General features: G+C 37.9%; 1 protein-coding gene across 4 annotated transcripts in view; it reads right to left on the minus strand.

Annotated features, from left to right (window-relative positions):
• The window catches only part of Sf3b1 (splicing factor 3b, subunit 1), a 42,333-nt gene that overhangs the window by 5,807 nt on the left and 15,052 nt on the right, over positions 1–21,474 (minus strand). For 2 of the 4 annotated variants that reach the window (NM_031179.2, XM_030243736.1), the window contains exons 6-22: positions 21,127–21,297; positions 16,505–16,742; positions 15,196–15,408; positions 14,827–14,948; positions 12,318–12,515; positions 12,129–12,230; positions 10,408–10,587; positions 10,037–10,123; positions 9,669–9,939; positions 9,267–9,412; positions 9,040–9,186; positions 8,652–8,777; positions 7,063–7,284; positions 6,037–6,219; positions 5,842–5,953; positions 4,391–4,511; positions 3,355–3,486 (exon numbers count right to left, since the gene is read on the minus strand). In NM_031179.2, the coding sequence (NP_112456.2) occupies positions 3,355–3,486; positions 4,391–4,511; positions 5,842–5,953; positions 6,037–6,219; positions 7,063–7,284; positions 8,652–8,777; positions 9,040–9,186; positions 9,267–9,412; positions 9,669–9,939; positions 10,037–10,123; positions 10,408–10,587; positions 12,129–12,230; positions 12,318–12,515; positions 14,827–14,948; positions 15,196–15,408; positions 16,505–16,742; positions 21,127–21,297 (2,771 nt within the window). Of the gene's footprint in view, positions 1–3,354; positions 3,487–4,390; positions 4,512–5,841; positions 5,954–6,036; positions 6,220–7,062; positions 7,285–8,651; positions 8,778–9,039; positions 9,187–9,266; positions 9,413–9,668; positions 9,940–10,036; positions 10,124–10,407; positions 10,588–12,128; positions 12,231–12,317; positions 12,516–14,826; positions 14,949–15,195; positions 15,409–16,504; positions 16,743–21,126; positions 21,298–21,474 lie in introns of those variants that run through there. The other 2 variants (XR_003947333.1, XR_003947332.1) reach the window with 1 other exon arrangement.

Genomic DNA, 21,474 nt, shown 5'->3' on the forward strand with positions numbered 1-21,474 from the left:
CGTCTTAGAGGCAAGGGGAAAGAGGAGTGGGATGAGGAACTACGGGGACAATGACTGGAATGTAAATAAAGAAAAAAACATCAACAACAACAAAACAGGAAAACAGGGAAAAAAGCTTCACACAAATAGATTCATCTTAATGTTAATTCAGGTAGACTCTTTTTACTCTTTAAATTTTTTGAAATATAAAGGAATTTGACTGGTCTAAATGGCCTCAAGAGCCATGCAGCCTTATAAATGTAAAACTATCCCAAAACTCTGGACTACTAGCATATACAATCTGTTCCTCATCTTCCCCATTAGCCCACTCCCATGGTTTCCTTAAGCAGGGTCACCCTACCTAGCTCTGGCTGCCCCACACCCAGCTTTTACATACTCCTTTGCTAACAGTTAGAGACAATAGGGCTAATCAATTTTGCACTGTATCTATTTGCAGCATTTTTTGGAAATCACACCACCACTGAAACAGTTCTATTCTACTCCTGAGAAATGAAAAGGGATGTTTACCTATCCTGAAGGGAATGCTACCTAACTCATCAGACTTTTGCATGTTTTTGGAAATTATTTCCATTCTAGTTTCCTTTTTGCTTCTGTGATAAAAATAATCTAGCCAGAAGAAATGTGGGAAAGAAGTGTTTATTTCAGCTTCTTTTTTTAAAAAGAGACTTAATTTATTTAAATTCAAATAATGAATAAGTGCTCTATCTGCATGTACACCTGTGTGCCAAAAAAGGGCATCAGATCCCATTACAGATGGTTGTGAATCACCATTTGGTTGCTGAGGATGAACTCAGAACCTCTATTAAGAGCAGACAGTGTTCTTAACCACTGAGCCATCTCTTCAGCCCACATTTTAGCTTCTATATCCAGGTCATAGTCTATCACTGAGGGTTGAAGTCAGGGCAGAGAGCCAAACAGAAATTGAAGCACAAATCATGCAGGCATGTTGCTTACTGGCTCACGCTCAACTTGCTTTCCTATATAGCCCAAGACCATGTACTATCCACAAGAATCAATTATCAAGGCAACGTCTCACACACATGGTCACAGGCCCATCTGATCTGTGCAATTCCTTGTCTCCCTAAGGTGACTCTGGGCTGTGTCCAGCTTCCAGCTGAAGCTAATTAGAACATTGGAAAACACACACTGATAGTCTCATTTTCTACCTTAACTGCTTTTCTCGGCCTAGTTCTGATGAAGAAGCAAATAACCACAAATGAATTCATAAAGCAAATGAGAATGTGAATCGTTCTTGGAACAATGCAGTTTTTAAACCACGGAATATAAGATATGAATTATAAGCCGGGTAGTGGTGGCACATGTCTTTAATCCCAGCACTTGGGAGGCAGAGGCAGGTGGATTTCTGAGTTCAAGGCCAGCCTGGTCTACAGAGTGAGTTCCAGAACAGCCAGGGCTATACAGAGACACCCTGTCCTGAAAAATAAACAAACAAAAAAAGATACAAATTATATACAAATATTCAATTACCAGTACCCACATGGCAAATGTGTGGCACCTGTTACAATGAACATAAAAAACAAGAAAAAAAAATTAAGAAAAAAAAAAGAAGGGCTGGATGCATAGATCAGAGAATAAGAGCATGCAGCAGCTCTTCCAGAGGCCCTGGGTATGATTTTCAGCACCCACATGGCAATTATCAACCATCTCTAATTCCAAATTCCAATAGATCTAATACTTTCTTCTGGTTCCTAAGGGTACAGGCACACAAGTGGCATACAAACATATATGCAGCCAAAGCATTTATATACATAAAAATTAGAAACAACAAAAAAGATTAAGTACGTTTAATAAAAAAAAATCCTAATGTTAAGAATGTTATACATGCACATAAATGTAGTTTGATCAAATCCATCCCTCCTTCTCTCCTTTCTAATGTGTCTCCTCTCTCTCCCTTCCTCCATCATCCTCCCCAACTTTATGTTGTTTTTATTAAATCCACCGAGTTAAGTCTGCTCAGTAGTAAAGAGCACTAGCTGCTTTTCCAGAGGGCCCAGGTTTGACTCCACCATTCACTTGATGGCTCACAACCATCCATACCTTTAGTTCTAGGGCATCCAACACCTTCTTCTGAGCGCCAATGGCAGCAGGTATGCACAGGTGTACACACATGCATATATATGCATGCAAAACATTCAACAAACATAAAATAAATAAATCTTTAAAAAGAAATTAAACCCACTAAGTCCAGATAGTGCTAGTAGTATGTGCGTGGGTGTAGACGTTTACTGAAGTATGTACAGACTTTCAGGGGCCACATCTCTTAAAACTGAATCTCTGGAGAAGTCACCAATTGCCAATAGCTACCCAGATAGAGTGAGACTTCAAGAATCCCTCTCCCACCCATGCAGCTAGTTTGGCTGACTTGATCTCGTCCTTGCAGTCATGACTGATGTGAGTTCATGTGTGCAATTGCAATGTCGTGTCCAAACAGTGTTCTTCTGCTGCAGATGCCTACTACCTCTGACTTTTACAATCTTTACATCCCCTCTTCCAAAATGATCACCAAATCTTGAGAATAAGGGGTATAATGTAATTGCCCACTATTATGTTTAATGGACATGATAAACTGCACCCTAACTTTTTCCTCTTTATACCCATAAATCAGTGCACTTCTCGACCTTATCAGAGGTTGAGAACCTTCACTTATTTTTGTACGTATGAGTGTTGTCTGCATGTGTTCACTGTCTGCACCGGGGATCAGATCCCCTGGCACTGGAGTTTATAGTCATAGGTTGTGTGAGCCAAGTGGAGGCCGAGATCAAACCTGGCTCCTCTGCAACAATGGGCAGGGCTCTTTCCTGCTGAGTCACCTTTCTGGCCGCAGAGAAGCTTCATTTTGTTAAGAGCAATTAAAACCAAGGCCCACAATCTGACAATGTGAGGAGAGTAAAAGACTGTAGAATACTCATTCCTTAATGTTTTAAGCAATATTCCAGCCAGGCATAATGGTACATGTTCTTAATATGTTTTTGATCTCAGCACTGGGAAGGCAGAAATAGGCAGATCTATGAGTTTGAGGCCAGCCTGGTTACATACCAAGTTCCAGGACAGCCAAGAATGCATGGATAGACTCCCATCTCAAAAAACAAACAAAAAAAAGCAATATTCTAAAATAGGACCAACAAAAACTTGAATGTGCCTCTAAAAATACCTATACTTTGCTAGGGAAAATTTTAAAGCCTTCTGAGTTAAACAAAAATATAAGAAAATATTCTTAAGGTCACTGGTTAAATAAAATGCTTTTTCTTCAAATGATTAACTATACTATGCCTCCAAAGATATGTCTACATGAAAGTACTTTCCAACACAATGGGTTTATTATAACCTACTCACCCAATAGCCTTTGCGATATAACCAAATGTATTGACGGTAGCTCTTCGAATAGCTTTTTTGTGAGCTTTTAAGAGCTCTAAAAGCTCAAAGCAAATCCTCATCCATTCTCTTGCAGATACATATTCAGCTCCCCTAAATTAAAAAAAAAAAATGCAATTAAATGAATTAACATTTTGTTAATGCATTTTGATGTTTTGTTTTGCTTTGTTTTTGTAGTGTTGGGGATGAAGCCCAGGGCCCATGAATGCCAAATAAGGGTTCTACTACTCTAATGAGCATTTAGAGAGTGAATGTGCATATTCAATTCTGAAATCGTTATTAATCCATCTTAAATATTAAATGAAAACTATTATCACCCTTTTAAAAAGCCTGACTTGTTAAGTGATGCTGTGCAGCTTTAATCCCTGATTTAAATTCAAAGCCAACCTGGTCTGTACAGTGAATTCCTGGCCATCCAAGGATACCGTCAGACCTTGTCTCAAAAGAAAAGAAAATAACAAAAAGAAAGAAAGCAAGCCTGACTTGGTTTTAAAATTATACTGCGGGGGCTGGTGAGATGTCTCAGTGGTTAAGAGCACCGACTGCTCTTCTGAAGGTCCTGAGTTCAAATCCCAGCAACCACATGGTGGCTCACAACCATCCGTAATGAGATCTGACGCCCTCTTCTGGAGTGTCTGAAGACAGCTACAGTGTACTTACATATAATAAATAAATAAATATTTTAAAAAATTATACTGCTAAGTCAGGCAGTGGTGGCACATTTAATCACAGCACTCAGGAGGGAGGCAGAGGCAGGTGGCTCTCTGTTTAAAGACAGCCTGGTCTACAGAGTGAGTTCCAGGACAGCCAGAGATACAGAAAAACCCCGTGCAGGGTGCCAGGGTGAGGGGGAGAGGAAGACACCCACACAAAACAAAACACTATACCACTATTTCCTATTACCACTCAAAGTGAAATCTTGCTTAATCTAAAAAGAAATACTGCCTATACTTGAACTAAAATACAAACGAGAATTGTTGCTATGTAATCTGTTTACCTGTCAGCAATGCGTCCAACAAGATCAATACAATTCTCTTGTACTTTTTCATGTCTGTTCTTTAAAATGGGGGTGAGTCTAGGCAGGAGATCTTTAATTGGTGGTGTCATCTTATGCATACCTATTTGACAGAAATCAAGGAACTATTAAAACCTGAACTGCAACTTTTCTTTTTTCTTTTTACAGTACAGTAAAAATAAGTTATAAGCTACCAGTGGATAGTGGATAAAGACCCCAGATTCTAATTACAATTTTTTAAAACTATTAACAGCTCCTTGTTACATTTAGAAATCAAAGAAATCAGTGAAGGGATTTTTAAAACAAAAACAAAAAAAAAAAAGAGGGTTATGCAGTAACAAAAAGATTTTATTTGCTTTTGAAATGTTATTAGTACACTGACATTTAAATATGGGGACAGCCTATGTTGTGGCCAAACACAACAATATAAGCCAAAGCTAGGTCAGATCAAATCAGTACGGGTCCCTATAACTGAAAAACAAATCAGACCTCTAGTCTCCATGAAATTACCTATGAAGAGAGAAAAAGAGACAGCTAGCAAGGGCTCTTGATCTAACTAGAATTACTAGAAGCTCTGATTCTCCACTGCTTTTCTCATGTTTGTCAGATTAACCATATGGTTTACAACTCTGGCAAACCAGAGAATCACAAGTGGCTAAAAGACTGTTGGCAAGTCATTATCTGTACATATCTGAGCTAAAAGAGTATTCTGCTAAAGCTCTAAACTGCTCTATACTACTTACTCCTTTCCCCAAAATGGGAAGAACAGTGATTACCAACAGCCAGGTCCTATGAACTCTCAGCCTTTTCTAACCCTTTCACAGTCCTAAAGGAGTTACTTTCAACACTGTTTAAATACAATGAGATTTTGAACCCAGGAATCCTTTTGTTTGCTTCATCATAATTCCTTGAAAAAGAGTGACCATACCTGAGATTGTTGTGTTTTTAACTTATAGATAAAAGACGTGATAGTCTTTTTTTTTAACCAAGTCATCTTCTTTGAACTCATAGTATAAAAAAAATAAATAAATAAATCTCAACCAGTCAAAATACCTTACCATAGAAAGGAAATTTCTAAAACTAAATTACACCTTGAGGGTTGCTCCTTCCTCTTACAGAAGATGCTAGATTATTTTTCAGCTGATACACTAGTTCTATTAGAGCCCTCTCTTCCATTAACTCAAAACATTTTGGGCTGTTACTATTTCTGTACTTTAAATTTCTGTACTAAATTTCTCCTTTTTAACATTTTTAAGTAAAATATAAATAGATAATAGTAAGGGAGATTGGTTACATCTGACAATCCTAAAGTGCTCCAGAAAAGAAGATTAAAAAAAAAAAAAACAAACTCCTAAATACAACTTTACATCTTGCTTTCAAAATACAAAGAAAATTAAAAGGCCAAATTCTCACATGACCAGCAAATTCCATACCTATTACGTTTACAATAGCCTTCAGTGCTCCAAGAATGCTGCCCAATACTTCAGGGTACTCTTCACCCAAATATTCATACAGCACCACACCCAAGTGCCCCATCAGTTTTTCCTAAATAAAAGGAATGTTAAAAATGTTACTTTTTCCATTAAGATACCTGTTTTAAAAAATATACATCTGGTAGAATAGATTACCTCTTGACAAGTCTTCATAACAACAGCAGTTCGAGAAATCAAGTCAGCTGCTTGTTGCCTAACTTTTGCTGATTTGTTATTTAAACGCCATAAAACTGTACCACAGATCTGAGGCAAGTATGGTTTGACTCGTTTGCCAAGAGCATTAACTACTGTGCCAAAGCCATTCAACATTACTGAATCCTAAAAGAGAAAAGTTAAGTTATATTTAGAAAAACAAAAACAAATCACTAAAAATATATAATTTAGTTTTGACTGAAAGTTCATTGTTCAATAATATTCAATCTTTCCAACCACCCAAACATCCCATTTGTTTTTAAACCAAAAAATCTGAGGTAAAAAAACATGTTAAACTGAGGACAACTGGTCACTAAAATGTCTTTTAAGGGATATCTGCTTGGGCTGGAGAGATGGCTTAGCAGTTTAAGAGCACTGACTACTCTTCCAAAGGTCCTGAGTTCAAATCCCAGCAACCACATGGTGGCTCACAATCACCCGTAATGAGATCTGATGTCCTCTTCTGGTGTATCTGAAGCCAGCTACAGTGTACTTATGTATAATAATAAATAAATCTTTGGGCCATAGCAAGCAGGGCTGATCCAGTTCCCAGCAACGAGAGGATGGCTCACAACCATCTGTACAGACACAGTGTACTTATATACATAAAATAAATAAATAAATCTTTTAAAAAATATATAAAAGGGATATCTGCTTTTAAGAGTAGGTTTTCAAAAAATAAGAAATAAAAGTAGGTTTTCTACATAAATGAAAGTCAATGGCAATAAAAGTAGGTTTTCTACATAAATGAAAGTCAATGGCAATATGCCACAATAATCAAGTTTGTGACAGGCCAGGGTGATGGCTCGGCTGGTAAAGTGCCTGCTTCCAAGCCTCATGCCCATGCCCCAGGAGACAAGTGGTGATAGGAGACAACTGATCCCCAAAATCTCCTTCTAATTTTCACCCACACATATGCACACAAAATAAAATTTAAAAGCAAGGAAGAAGGTGGTTGGCTACCCTTACCTCTGTAGTCTGTTCTTGGAAAGCATAGAGAATACCATCAATCAGTTGTTCCTCAAGTTTATGGTCAATATCTGCTGCGCCTAGATTACCCATAATTTTCTCAATTGTTTCCATCACCATTTTCCTGTACTGCTCAGCTTCATCCTTCAGATCATCAACAATCCTAGATATGATCTCTGCTGCACCTACTTTGTTTGCCAACTCCACAGTTGTATCAACTAACTGAAAGACAAAAACAAAACTCTTTAAATCTATTACTTTTCCAAGGAAATAAAACATACTAAACTTTAATTGTGAGAGCACCTAGATATGGATCGTTCAAATTCCATGCCAGTCTGGATGGACAAGGCCCAAGGCAGCCCAAAACTTAAGATCCTATCTCCAAAACAAAAACAATTCTAAGTAAAACTATACTTAGGTTTCAGCTAGCTAAAGCTTCAATTTACCAGACAAAACCATCAGCTCATAGCTTAGTACTGTTGAGCTGGGAGGCTGAGGCAGAAAGACCAAGATTTTGAGACCAGCTTCAGCTACAAAGTAAAATTTTGTCTCAAAAGAAAAGAAACAAACAGGGCTGTAGGGAAGACTCAAAAGGTAAAAGGCACTTCCCAACAAATCTGATAACCTGAGTTTAATCTCCATGATCCATCTGGAAGAGGGAACTCTTGCCTGCTGCTCTCTTCACACATGCATGCCCTGAGGCACATATACAGACCAAGTAAGTAAGTGTAATTTAAACACAATACATATGCATATATACATACACACAGGGCCTGGGCTAGAAAACTGGGGATAGTGGTGGGGTTCCTTCCAGAAGACCCAAATTCAATTCCCAGGACCCACATGGTGGCTCATAACTGCAATTCCAATACAAGATCTGATGGCCTGGCCCCTTGCAGGCATGACACACACCAAATATAGTGCACAGATACATGTCCAAGCAAAATACTAATACACATAAAAAATAAACATTTAAGTTTTAAATACACTAGTTAATGGGAATTTCACATTAAATGTATGCTTTTAAAAGAAAAGGGGGGGGGGGCTGGTGAGATGGTTCAGTGGTTAAGAGCGTCGACTGCTCTTCCGAAGGTCCCGAGTTCAAATCCCAGCAACCACATGGTGGCTCACAACCATCCATAACGAAATCTGATGCCCTCTTCTGGAGTGTCTGAAGACAGCTACAGTGTACTTACATTAAATAAATAAATAAAATGAATAAATAAATCTGGAGGTAGGGGAGGGGAGGGGAGGGGAGGGGAAAAAAAAAAAAAGACACCCAAAAAGAGGCCAGGTGTGGCTGAGCACACCTTTAATTCCAGGACATAGAAGATGGCAGCAGCAGCAGATGGAGCAGTTTGAGGTCTGCAGAGTGATTTCTAGGCTACTTAGTGAGACCCTATCTCAGACAGACAGACCAAACAGAAAGAATGGACTTTAAAAATTCCATCTCTTGTCACAGTAAAGTACATACAAGTATAAATTTTAAGACAGTCAAAGCAAATTATAGCATGTAATATGCATTCTAAGTAGGTAAAGAATTAGTCAAAAAGATTTATGAGAATCAAAGTTTAGCAATAAAAGGTCACCTGTCGGTAATTTCTTCTATCCAAAGCCATTCTGTGTTGCCAAAAGTGTTTAAAGAAAGGTGGAAGAATCTCTGTTTTAATGTAGTTTGCTTCTACACCATCAGTTCCACAACACTGTTTCACCACCTATAAGGTTAATAAAAAAGAAATATATATATCAAATGCAGCACTGGCAAAACACAAAACAATCCAACACAGTTATGAGTAGGTACCAATACCTAATTTTCGTAATGCAATCCAAATTTTAGCAATGTATCTAACCATGTATCCAAGCTGTAATAACTTTTACAGTACAAAAATAGGTTTGATTTGTTTTTAATGTTATAAAGATCTCTCTGAACTTCCTAAAACATGCACATACCCACAAACTGAGCAACTAATTACTTACCTTCAAAACAATTTTCTTCATTTCTTCATCAGGAGACTGAAATTCTCGAATGAGGATTAACATCACTTCTCTAGTATAGTAGTTGGCATATTCTGCATCCATAAGAGGAATAAGATACCCAATAGCCTTCAAGAAAGCAGCCAGACCCTATTTAAAAATATATACGTTAGTAAATTAAGTTTCGGTTATCTTACTAGCAACAAAAACTGATCTAATGAGCGATTCACCTTTCCTCTGTGTTGGCGGATACCCTTCCATAGGGGCTTGAGCACAGAATCAAAAGACTCAATACCATAAGGAGTTGCTGCCTCAGCCAAAGCAGCAATGGCCAGAGCACTGATGGTCCGAACTTTCTGCTGCTCATCCACGAGACCTATACAATCAGACATGGTTATGAGTAGGTACCCACACCTAATTTTCATAATACAATCCAAATTTTAGCAATGTATCTAACCATGTATCCAAACTGCAATAATTTTTTTATAGTACATAAAATTTAGGCAATGGTAATTTGTTAACAGAAAATATTACAAACCCCATTTCAAAATTTGCGTGAGAAGTCTTTCATTTAATTACACATACACCTCTCCCCATCAGGACAGCTGATCTATAAAAGATACACCACTTACCATGTTCAATGATTTCAACCAAACTTCTGAGATGTGGCAAGATAGCACAGCCCATGAGAATGGCTATCTGTTGTACAATCTTAATACCAGTGTGCCTCGCTTGCCAAGACTTCTTGCTTTTGCACACAGCTTTTAAGAAAGGCAATAAAGAAGGGATGCCCAGGGCAGAGGCTACGACAGCAAAAGCTCTAGCTGTTGTGTTTCGGACATATTCATCCATGTTATCTATATCAGGTCTCATGGTAGAAATCATAGTAGCCAGACCAGCAGCCTAAAGAGAAAAGTGACAACAGCCACTTAAGTTAGTACCATTAATCCTCAACCCATCAAAAGACAAACTTCCTTTTCTAGGAATTTAATGTGAATACCTTTGCCAAATTAGAAATAATCTCTCGGCCTTCCACTCTAGCATAGTAATCTTCATCAATCAACAGTGGCTCGATAACCACAAGAATCTGAAAGAATTAAAAAAAAAAAAAAAAAAAAAAAAGAGGAATTACATACATTTCCACATCAATTTATCAAAGACATTTGTTAATTAAGGGATAGGTTAAACAATTTTAATTCCCTGGCAGTAATTGCACATTCCTTCAAGGGCAGCCTGGACTAAGTTCCAGGTCAGCCAGGGCTACATATACACACAAAGGAAAGTAACAACTTCCAGATTCCACACAGTGGAAAAATAGAACCAGAAAAATAAAAGTTAAACCATTAAACACTACTTCGAGAACAAACCAACCTTGTGCACATACGGCCGCACCAAGTCATCAAGTTTATACAATATTCTATCAATAACTTTCACAAGTAAATGTCGCTCTTGATCCTCAAGTGTAGGGGACATCAACAGAGGAAGAATCTGGTTAAACAGTGGTCCAGCTCCAAATTCTCGAGCTTTATCAGTAATCTGACGTAAGGCAGCCTGAGGAAAATCAGAGAAATGAGAAAAGTTATTTTTTTATGAGCAAACATTCCAAAGTGGCAATTTGCACCAGGAATAATATACTGTATACTTTTATAGACAATTTACATAAAGTAGTCTGAATTTGTTTCTGTCGAAATTGTTTTGATATTCAAACTCTTATCTAAGTTCAACATTAGCAACTCATTTTAAAAGGGCAATTCATTTAGTGGCAGGTGAGGGCTTAGAGGTAACGGTGCATATACCACCAAGCCTAATAATGACTCTATTGCAACTCTGAGATCCAGACAACAAAAGGAGAGAACCAACTTCCAAAAGCTGTCCTCTGAACTCCATGTTTATCCTGGAGCATGACCTACCTGTCCACTTGCACACATATCCTTGCACCATGCATGCACACATGCATGTGTGTAACAAATAAATAGATGAGCATAAAAGAAAAAAGGGTAACTTAAGAGGGCTAGCAAGACTCCTTCCTCAGTGGGTAAAAGGTACTGGCAGGTCACCAAGCCTGATGATCAACTGAGTTTAATCCTCACAACCCAGACAGCAGAAGGAAAGAACTGATCCTGCAAGTTATCCTGACCTTCCACTTGTGCTCCATGTGCACATGCCCATAAATAAGATGGTTTTTAAAAAAAAAAAAGAAAAAAAGGATAATTTGATAATTTAGTAGAGCTTTGGAGCCATGTGCCATATGCCTTAGTTCTGCTTGAACAACCTTCTATGTTCAAGTCATATTTGATGCTAATATAGGAAGTCATATTATATTCCACAAAATACCTCTAGGTTTTAAACACTTTAAAGCTGTCAAGGAGAAAAAGAATTTAGCCTTCTCATATCCTTATCAGAACAAAAATCCTTTGATTAGAAGAATTAAATTCATTGAGCCGGGAGCATAAGACTGTAATCCCAAGCAGCTAGTCCAGAATAAGAGGATCCAAAGCTCAAGCCCTGCCTGAACAAGCTTATGGCCAAGCTAAGCAACTTATCAGAAACCATATACAAAGTTAACAGAACCAAGGCAGAAGAGTGTCATGTCTTATTCTGCTAACTCCATCACTTAGGTAACTAGGTTTCAAAAAGACTTGCTATTGGTCTAAATCCAGCCTGGGCTACGAGTTTCAGGGCAGTCTGGGATAGTTCAAGAACCTATCTCATTCATAACCAACAAATATAATGAATATAACAAATCAAAAACCTAGAACTAGGAATCAGATGTGATACACAACTTCAATGTTTATTAAAGGGGATACATTATCTTTAATCTGAGCACTTGGGAACAAGGGGCAGGTGGATCTCTGTAGGTTCTAGGCCACCTGGTCTACCTATTATATATAGTAAATTACAAAACAAGTAGGACTATGTAGAGACCCTGTCTAAAAAAATAAAAAGCCAGGAAGTAGCAGTGCACACCTTTAATCCCAGCACTTGGGAGGCAGAGGCAGGCAGATCTCTGTGAATTTGAGGCCAGCCTGGTCTACAGAGTACCAGGACAGCCAGGGCTACCCTGTCTTGATAGAAAAATAAATAGAACTTACCTTTCTCATTGGAGGTGTACCATTCTTAATTTTTAAAAGCAACTTCATTATTTTTCTTTCTTTTTGTTCTTCTGGACTAAGTGTTGATTCATCTACATCAACCTACAATAAAATTTCAAAATAGATCAAATTTATGATTTGTAACTCCCAAACAAAGAGCAATACTTTAGTTTTGCTATCACCACTTACCAATAGTTTATCAAAGTACTGAATGTCATCAGGTTTTAAAAATGGAAGATTCCCAGATGGCTGGTCATTGACACTTTTCATAGTTCTGTCTTCAGTTTGCATGTGGAAACCAGTCATACCACCCAAAGGTGTAGGAGTTGCTGTCAGCTTTCGAGCTGGAGTTCGAATAGGAACATAACCAGCTGGAGGGGGAAGTACCTAAGAGAGTTATAAACATGTTAGTATAACGCCCTTGGCTTCATATACTCTTAAGACAACAGAATGAGTAGCATCTGCACTTAAGAGATTTTACAATGTATTAGCTAGCAAGTTTACCTGAAGAAAATATATCCCACTATGCAATGTTACCTAAAAGTTAAGATTATTATAGAAAATATTATTTGCTAATTAAAATTTAAGTGGAAAAGAAGAAAATATATGAAGCACTCTTTAAAAGATTCTCATCACCTTAACATGCTTGAAATATCATGTTGTCAAGCCAACATGTCAAACTAACAAAACTGGAAAATTTAAAACCCGATTCAGTGATTTCCTAAAAGACACTGTTAGAAATTCTACAATTACTCATTTCAGCGGAAATGAATATATGGTTTATGTAATAGATTAAAAAGATCATGCATATTACCATTTACATAAAGACCTAAATACTATAAAACATTTTTTAAGATTAAACTCTACAGATTTGACTTAAATACATGAGAGTAAAATTAAAGTATCTGTCAAGACACTTGGAAAGAAACACCAAATTAAACCCATTGCAAAAAAGAAAGTCTTAAAAATATGAGTTTAAAGCTGTAAGATTCTTTTTGTTGTTGTTGCTAATTACACTTTCTTGTTAGGTCAATAAAGACTAACACAGGTCCTCTCCAAACATCCTTAGTTGTCATATCTAAAAATGTCAATGATAGATATTTCAGTCCATGGGCAGCATGGACTATTGACTAAAAAAGAATTTATTCGCTGAGTCTTACAGTATGTCAAACACATTGCTGTCACTCTACATTTAGGACCTAAAGGTGTATTTAAGATTTTAATTAGTAAACTCACAAAAGAACAAATGTTCCTCCTATTGGTATTAAGGAACCCAAGGACTATAATTGAGAAATATATTTATTAGATTGTCCACATACAAAATATTACAAGGAGGCTATAGGTGGTTTGGTTTTTAAAGTTTTGCTGATTAATAGTGGTTAATCAAATCCTTGCCCTCCTGGGCAAATACTCTAGCACTAAGCAATACGACATGTGCATCTAAAGCAAATAATCTAATACTAGCTTAAGTGCAACGGGGGTAGCACACAAATCAGCACATTGTTTTGACAAAGTCAACAGAAAGGCTCTCTAAAGGCCATTCCTTGTAAGCCTGAGGTCTTGATCCGGACTCTAGCTATCATCACAGACAGCTCTTTGCCAACAAGTAGTTCCATGATAATAGGTACTTAGTTCAAAATAAACTTCAATAAACCCAAACTACAGAGTAAGGTCCTGTTGTAAAATAAAACAAAAAATAAATTTCAAATTATTGATAAAACATTCTTTGTGTCACCATCAATCTATGTCATTTAGAGACAAAGTTTTATTGAACTAACAAATAAAACCGGCATGTTATCTGAGCTCAGTCCCACAAAACTAATTTAGAGGTTCTCTAAGCACTGTCTGTGGACCTCCAGAAGCCCTTAAGATGCCTCACAGAAAGAGTAATAAATGCCAGTAGCGGTAGCATACCCTTCAAGACTCTATGCCTTTAAAGTCACCTGGTCTGTCTGTACCTTGAACTGCAGGCCAGCCATGGTTACATAGTGAGACACTGTCTCAAAAAGTAATGAGCTTTTGTTGTTTTCTCAAAGCAGATATTAGAAAAATGGCTCCGTGATTTAAAGCACTTGCACCTCAAAATGAGATCCCAGTGCTCACAGCTGCCTATAATTCTACTGGAAGGTTATACTCGCTTCTGCAGAAACCTGCACGTATTCATGCATATAATTAAAAATAAAATAGTGTTTTTAGACAGTTTTTAATTGTGTATATATGTGTGCCTGAATATAACTTTGTACACTTGAAGACAGAGCCTGGAAGGCCAGCACAAGACCTCAGGTTTCCAAGAGATCATTGCTGCTCTTTAAAGGCAATACATGTTCTTAACCACTGAGCCATTTCTCCAGCCCCCAAAATAAAAGTTTCTGCTGGGAGGGGTTTGAGGCAGAGTATCTTTTTGTAGCCCTGGATGGCCTAAAACTTGTTATCTGGACCAAACTGACCTCAAACTCAAGAGATCCGCCTACTTCTGACTCCCACCAATCATTAGGATTGCCAAAGTAATAAAAGCTCCATGTTACTTATTTCATCTCTATTACTTTTTCAAACTGAAATGCACTTACTAATACCTAAAAATATGAAATTAGTAAATTTCAGAAAGGCCAATGCTAATTTACCAGGCAACTTTTTTAACTAAATATTTAAAACTCATATCCTCAATACAACATAGTCATCATATATTCACTGCTAGTACCTTATATCCTTCTGGGAACATAGCATCTAATTCTTCATCAGAAAGTGGGCGGTTTCGTTCATCAATTTCTCTCTCCCACCGCCACGCCTGAAGCTGTTCAGGTGTCATGCTCATTATGTGACCTACCAAAAAAGCAAAATTGTTAATGACCAACAGTGTAAGACTTAGGCCCTTCAGATACAAAATAGTTAACATCAGTCCGTATCAGAGTTGTTTTTACATTGCAAATGCAAATCAAGGCAGTTATATATTTATATTTACATTCTTAATAGAAAAGCTAGCATTAGTGGAACCCAGAAAAAAAAAAAAAAAAACAGCAAAAAAAATTAAAATAGCTGTAAGAGAAAGAATGATGAAAAAAATTTGTACCTGGAGTCGGGGTAGCCATGTTCATGGCTGGTGTGCCAATTGGTGTTTTTCCTGGAGTCAGAACAGGAGTGCTTCCACCCATTTGACTCGCCGGCGTTTCATCCCAACGAGACTTTCTTTTACTTGCTCCAGGAGTTGGTGTTTCACCAATAGAGTCTCCACCTCGATCTGTTCGAGGAGTCTCAGCCCATCCACTTCCATGCCCAGGAGTATCTTGAAAGACAAAGGATCAGTAAAACCACACTATTAACACTCTTAAAATGCTGCTTCCCCTACATGCAATTCGATTAAGTTCAAAAGGAGTATATTTCTAAAACAAGATCCAGTTAAAGTTTTGCCCAGTATTTGTTTCCTTTTCACTGACTACAAAGCCACAGATATGAACTAATGAGAAACAGAAAAACAAAACTTTCTTCATCCACACCTCACTGTTCATCTTGAGCCATGTTCCAGCTATTTTCACTATATAGCAAACACTAGATTTAGGCAAATTTCTGAGAGAGATATAAAATATAGCCTGGCAGAAGCCAGAAAGTAATGGGAGAAAGGAAAATCTGTATCTAAAGAATGCAGTATGTTTGGATCACTGAAAAAAACATAGAAGTGAATAGCAGTCAAAGTCATAACTGTGCAACTCTGGAAATATTCTTAAAGCCACTAAATTGTGCACATTAAAAATGGTTAAAACGGGTGCATTTAAACACACACACACACACACACAGCGTACTCACAGGAGGCTGAGGAAAGAAAGAAGGCTAATAGTATCCACAACAATTTTTTTTAAGTTTAAAAAAAAAAAAGATTCTTCCTAAAACCTTCAGCCTCTTCAAAAGAGGGGAAATTAATTGAGTACAATATTACCTAAGTTTTTTAAATTTTAATTTAAACAAAGTTGAAGTGTGTTGCCTTTCTTTACTGTGTATGTTGGGGAGCACATGCCATGATACACATGTGGAGGTTAGAGGTTACCTGTGGAGCTGGTGTCTCCTTCTACCATGTGGGTCCCAGGGATCATACCCTGGTCCTCCAGTTTGGTTGGTGGCAAGAGCCTTTACCTCTGAGCCACGTCACCAGTCCAAAGTCGAAAGGTTATTAAGAAAGGTTCTAACAGATTTCAGCTTGGGTACTGAGACAAACAGTACAAGAAAAACAAGTTTTATAAACTTGGTAGGTTTAGGCACATCCACATCAGCTGGTTATTTATAGAAATCTATATTTATACTAGGAAATAAGGACCTCAGTCTGAAGACAAAATGCTGGAGTCAACACCTCATCCACACACTCATCTACACTGCACTAAAGTACCTACCTCTTTCTGTTTTGGGGGTCTCATCCCATCTGTTTTTACGAGCACTGGAAGTTGCACCACCATGGCCCGGGGTTGCATGGCCTGGTGTGTCGCCTCGCCCAGGAGTAGCAGCTCCCGCAGGTGTATGACTCGGTGTAGGGTCCCATATTTTTGAGCCTGGGGTTGCGCCAGGTGTTTCACTTCCTTTTGCACGACCCGGTGTCTCATCCCATCTTAAAGATGGGGTATGCCCAGGGGTCTGTACAAAGCAAAGGAATTTTGTTTCACATACCTATACACCTTAGAGATATAACTACAAATTTTCTATTGCACAAAAAAAAAAACAAAACAATAAATGTATCTTTCAGTGGAAGTTAGATATCATTTTGCTTACTGATTTGCAAATGCTTATGATGAAAACAAATTTACAGCTTTCATTTGGAACTGAACAATGTAAAAAGCACTAGATTAAAACACAAGGCTAGAGATGGCTCAACAGTTAAGAGCACTGGCTGCTCTTCCAAAGGACCCTGTTCAATTCCTAGCACCCACACAGTGACTTACAACTATCTGTAACTGCAATTCCATGAGAGTCAATACCCTAATACAGACATAAATGCAGATGAAAAAAATGCAAATTAAAATAAATAGAATTTTAAAGATACACAAAACATTCTGGGTTATAAACCTTTGTGAATATATATGTGTTGGTAATTTGCCATGAGCTGCTTAAGCTTGTAAAAGATAACTCTGAAAGAGAAATAATCCCCATTTTAGACCCAAGCATGTTTGTCTCAAACTATTTCCAAAACACATATCCTGGCTCAGGCTGACTCCCTTTTACAAGGGAAGAAGACAGAAGAATAGCAAAAGAGCCCAAAAATAAAACACTGTTCTTGAAAACAGTTAAATCGTCTATTATTTGCCCCATGATAAAAATGTCTGGCTATAGGACTGGAGAGATGGCTCAGAAGTTAAGAGCACTGTCTGTTCTTCCAGAGGTCCTGAGTTCAACTCCCAGCAACCACATGGTGGCTCACAACCAACTGAAATGGGAGCTGATGCCCTCTTCTGGCCTGCAGGCATACATGCAGGCAGAACACTGTATACATAATAAATAAATAAATAAATAAATAAATAAATAAATAAATAAATAAATAAATAAATCTTTAAAAAAAAAAATCTGGCTGCAGCAGGAAAGAGAAGGCAGTTCCGCCATGAGAAGACCCTCCCCTCCCCTCCCCTCCCCTCCCCTCTTCTCTCTCTCTCTCTCTCTCTCTCTCTCTCTCTGTTTTTCGAGACAGGGTTTCTCTGTATAGCCCTCCCTGGCTGTCCTGGAACTCACTCTATAGACCAGGCTGGCCTCGAATCAGAAATCCACCTGCCTCTACCTCCGGAGTGCTGGGATTAAGGGCATGCGCCACCACGCCCGGCTTTTTTATTTGTTTATTATATGTACAATGTAGTGTGTCTTCAGATACTCCAGAAGAGAGCATCAGATTTCGTTACAGATGGTTGTGAGCTACCACATGGTTGCTGGGATTTGAACTCAGGACCTTTGGAAGAGCAGTCGGCGCTCTTAACCACTGGCCATCTTAACAGCCCCACCTTTGTTCTCTTAACCAGGCTACTCCAGCGGTCTCCGTGCTTGATTCTATGAAACCCTGATTCAATGAAGTTTTATTTATCTGCTGTACCTATCAATCTATTATTTGCCATGGTTCTTTAACTCCTCTCTTTTTTTTTGACTTCTCTTTTAAAAAAAAAATTATAAAAAAAATTGTAAATTGAGAAAAATAAATCAAAATAACCAGAATAACCAGGCCTAAAAAGTCTACAAAGCTCACTAAACTTCTATATGGTTAGAACAGCCATTTGGAATGGAAGCTGTGTAGCTTTCTTTTACTCTTATATGATATATACTTAATAAGCTCATTGAAAACTAAAAGCAAAGCTACTGTAATAATCTCCAGATGATACAAGGTACCCTGAAATATACACTGAGTTTAAACTCTGAGTTTAGAAAATTCATGTAATTTTGTCTATCTACAACTCCAATGCAAGACTTTCAGCTCTGAAATTAGTGCATCCCCAAACTGGATCCCTGAGACATTAGAACCTCTGGGGAAGAAGGAATCCACATGTATTATAATAAATACTTTAAAGAAATATGTTATGAGCCAGAGAAAAGTGCATCTCTGTGAGTTCAAAGTCAATCTGGTTGACTTGAGTTTCAGGCAACCCAGAGCCACGTAGTAAAACCCAATCTTAATGAAGAAAAAAAAAAGTCGGGCGTGGTAGCACACACCTTTAATCCCAGCTACAAAAAAAAAAGAAAAAAAAGAAAAAAGATTATTTATTTGTATGCCTGTGTTTGAGTACACACGTCACTGAGCAAGCGTGGAGATCAGAGACTAACCCATGGGAGTGCACTGTCTCTCTCTACCACATGAATCTTGTATCTGGAACTCACACTATCAAGCTTTGCAGCAAGCTCAGAGGGAAGAAAGATTAGAAGTGGATTTGAGTAATTTATCCAAGAATGTAAAAGAGCTCTGAATATCCAGTGTCTTGGTGGTGGCAGGGCTTGGGGAGGTGGGGTAAGTCATCCTGAGACAAGATAACCCAGAAACTCATAATCCTCCCTCACTCTCACCACACTCAGCTAATAAGGATTTTTATTCGTGATGGGAAAACAAAAATGATTCTGGATAGAGGTATGTGGATTTCTGAGTTCAAGGATAGCCTGGAATTTCAGGATAACCAAGGCTACACAGGGAAACCCTGTCTCAAAACTGTAACAACAACAAAAACCTCTGGATTAGGTAAGTAATGAATGAAAATGAATTATTCACAAACTTAATTTGCCCTTCCTATGCAAAAAAAAAAAAAAAAAAAAAAAAAGGTGGTAATATGAATCTTACTGCCATGCATCCTATTTTTTCCATAAATGAGCAAAAAAGAAAGGTAGGTCTAAGTCCTAATTACTTTCCTAGAAACACATTCTTTCCTAGAAGGCTTAGTAGTTAAGACCATTTAACTGCTCTCGCATAGAACCTGAGTTCAGTTCCTACCACTCACTCACAGTAATAGCTCACAACAACCTCTAACTCCAATTCCAATGGATCTGACAATTACTCCTAAGTAGCTGCACACATGTGATGTACATTCAGACAAACACCTAATAAAAGTAAATCTTGTAAGAAAAATAAACTTTTCTATCTAATTACAAACAAACAGCTAGGCAGCTTTGAGTAGAGCAAATTTATTGTGGCTTTAAATATTTAACTCTGAGCCGGGTGTGGTGGCGCACACCTTTAATCCCAGCACTCGGTGGGCAGAGGCAGGTAGATTTCTGAGTTCGAGGACAGCCTATGAGAAGAAGGCTGCCAAGCTGAAGGAGAAGTATGAGAAGGAAATTGTTGCCTAGAGAGCTAAAGGAAAACCTGATGCAGCAAAAAAGGGGGTGGTCAAGGCTGAAAAGAGCAAGAAAAAAGGAGGAGGAGGAGGAGGAAGAGGAGGAGGAGGAGGAGGAGGAGGAGGAAGAGGAGGAGGAGGAGGAAGAAGAAGAAGAAGAAGAAGAAGAAGAAGAAGAAGAAGAAGAAGAAGAAGAAGAAAAAAAAAAGTTGGTTGTAGCACAGTTTCTTTTTCTTGTCTGTAAAGCATTTAGGCTGGGCGGTGGTGGCACACACCTTTAATCCTAGCACTTGGGAGGCAGAGACAGGCAGATTTCTGAGTTCGAGGCCAGCCTGGTCTACAGAGTGAGTTCCAGGACAGCCAGGACTATACAGAGAAACCCTGTCTCGAAAAACCAAAAAAAAAAAAAAAAAAAAAAAACCAAAAACCAAACCAAAACAAAAAAAGCATTTAACCCCCCCTGTACACAACTCGCTCCTTTTAAAGAAAAAAAAATTGTAATGTAAGGCTGTGTAAGATTTGTTTTTAAACCGTACAATGTCTTTTTTTTGTATAATTAACACACTACTGAATGTGATAGCCCTGTCCTGGTGGTATTTTCAATAGCCACTAACCTTGCCTGGTACAGTCTGAGGGTTGTAAATTGGCATGGAAATTTAAAGCAGGTTCTTGTTGGTGCAGAGTACAAATTAGTTATATATGGGGACAGTAGTTTGGTGGCTGCTTTGTTGACATTCTGAATGCTTCTAAGTAAATACAATTTTTTTTATTAATAAAAAAAAGTTCCAGGCTGGCCAGGGCCACAAAGCAAAACATGCCTCCAAGAAAAAAATAAATAAAATAAAATAAAATAAAAGACACAAATAAAATTAAACTAAAAAAGAACGTTCCATTCCTCAACATACGGACTGGACTATGTCTCAAAGCCTTATTAAGGTATTGAGGTTGTAAGCCCTAATGTGACCGATTTTGGAGGCTGGGGACATTCAAGGTTAGATGAAACGGAAGAAGATTGAGGGAAAAGTTATGAGAAAACAGTGACAAAGTATTCTCCCCAGACAACAATCCTGCTACCACTTCATCCTCTACTTCAAACCTCCATTATTGAGAAATAATGGATATAAAGTTAAGCCATCCAGTAAATAGTAACTTGTTTTACAAGCCCAAATATGAACACAGTCCATAGAGAAAAATATGAAAATAGCAATAAAAAAATAAAAGATTACCTCTGCCTGATCCCAACTCGATAGCTTTTTGGGAGTGGCACCAGGAGTCTGGTCAGCGGTCTGATCCCAGCGCCGTTTTCGTTTTGAGGGAGGCTGGGATGCTGCTGCTCCATTGACGACTTTTAGTTCTCCAGCTTTAGCTTTTTCTGCTAGTTGTTGCCTAATTTCTCTCTGAAAAACATTTCAAACAGCAAATCATTTGATTAGATGGAGGAAACTCAAGTAGCTATGCTTACCGAGCATGCTTAAGCTCCTAGTCAATCCCCAGCACCAGAAATAGAAAAAATTTCTTTAGTTAAGTTTTAATTCTACTAGCATAATCATTTCTTTTCAATGCGCTATTTAGTA

This window comes from Mus musculus, chromosome 1 (assembly GCF_000001635.26).
Source record: "Mus musculus strain C57BL/6J chromosome 1, GRCm38.p6 C57BL/6J".
Taxonomy (NCBI): domain Eukaryota; kingdom Metazoa; phylum Chordata; class Mammalia; order Rodentia; family Muridae; genus Mus; species Mus musculus.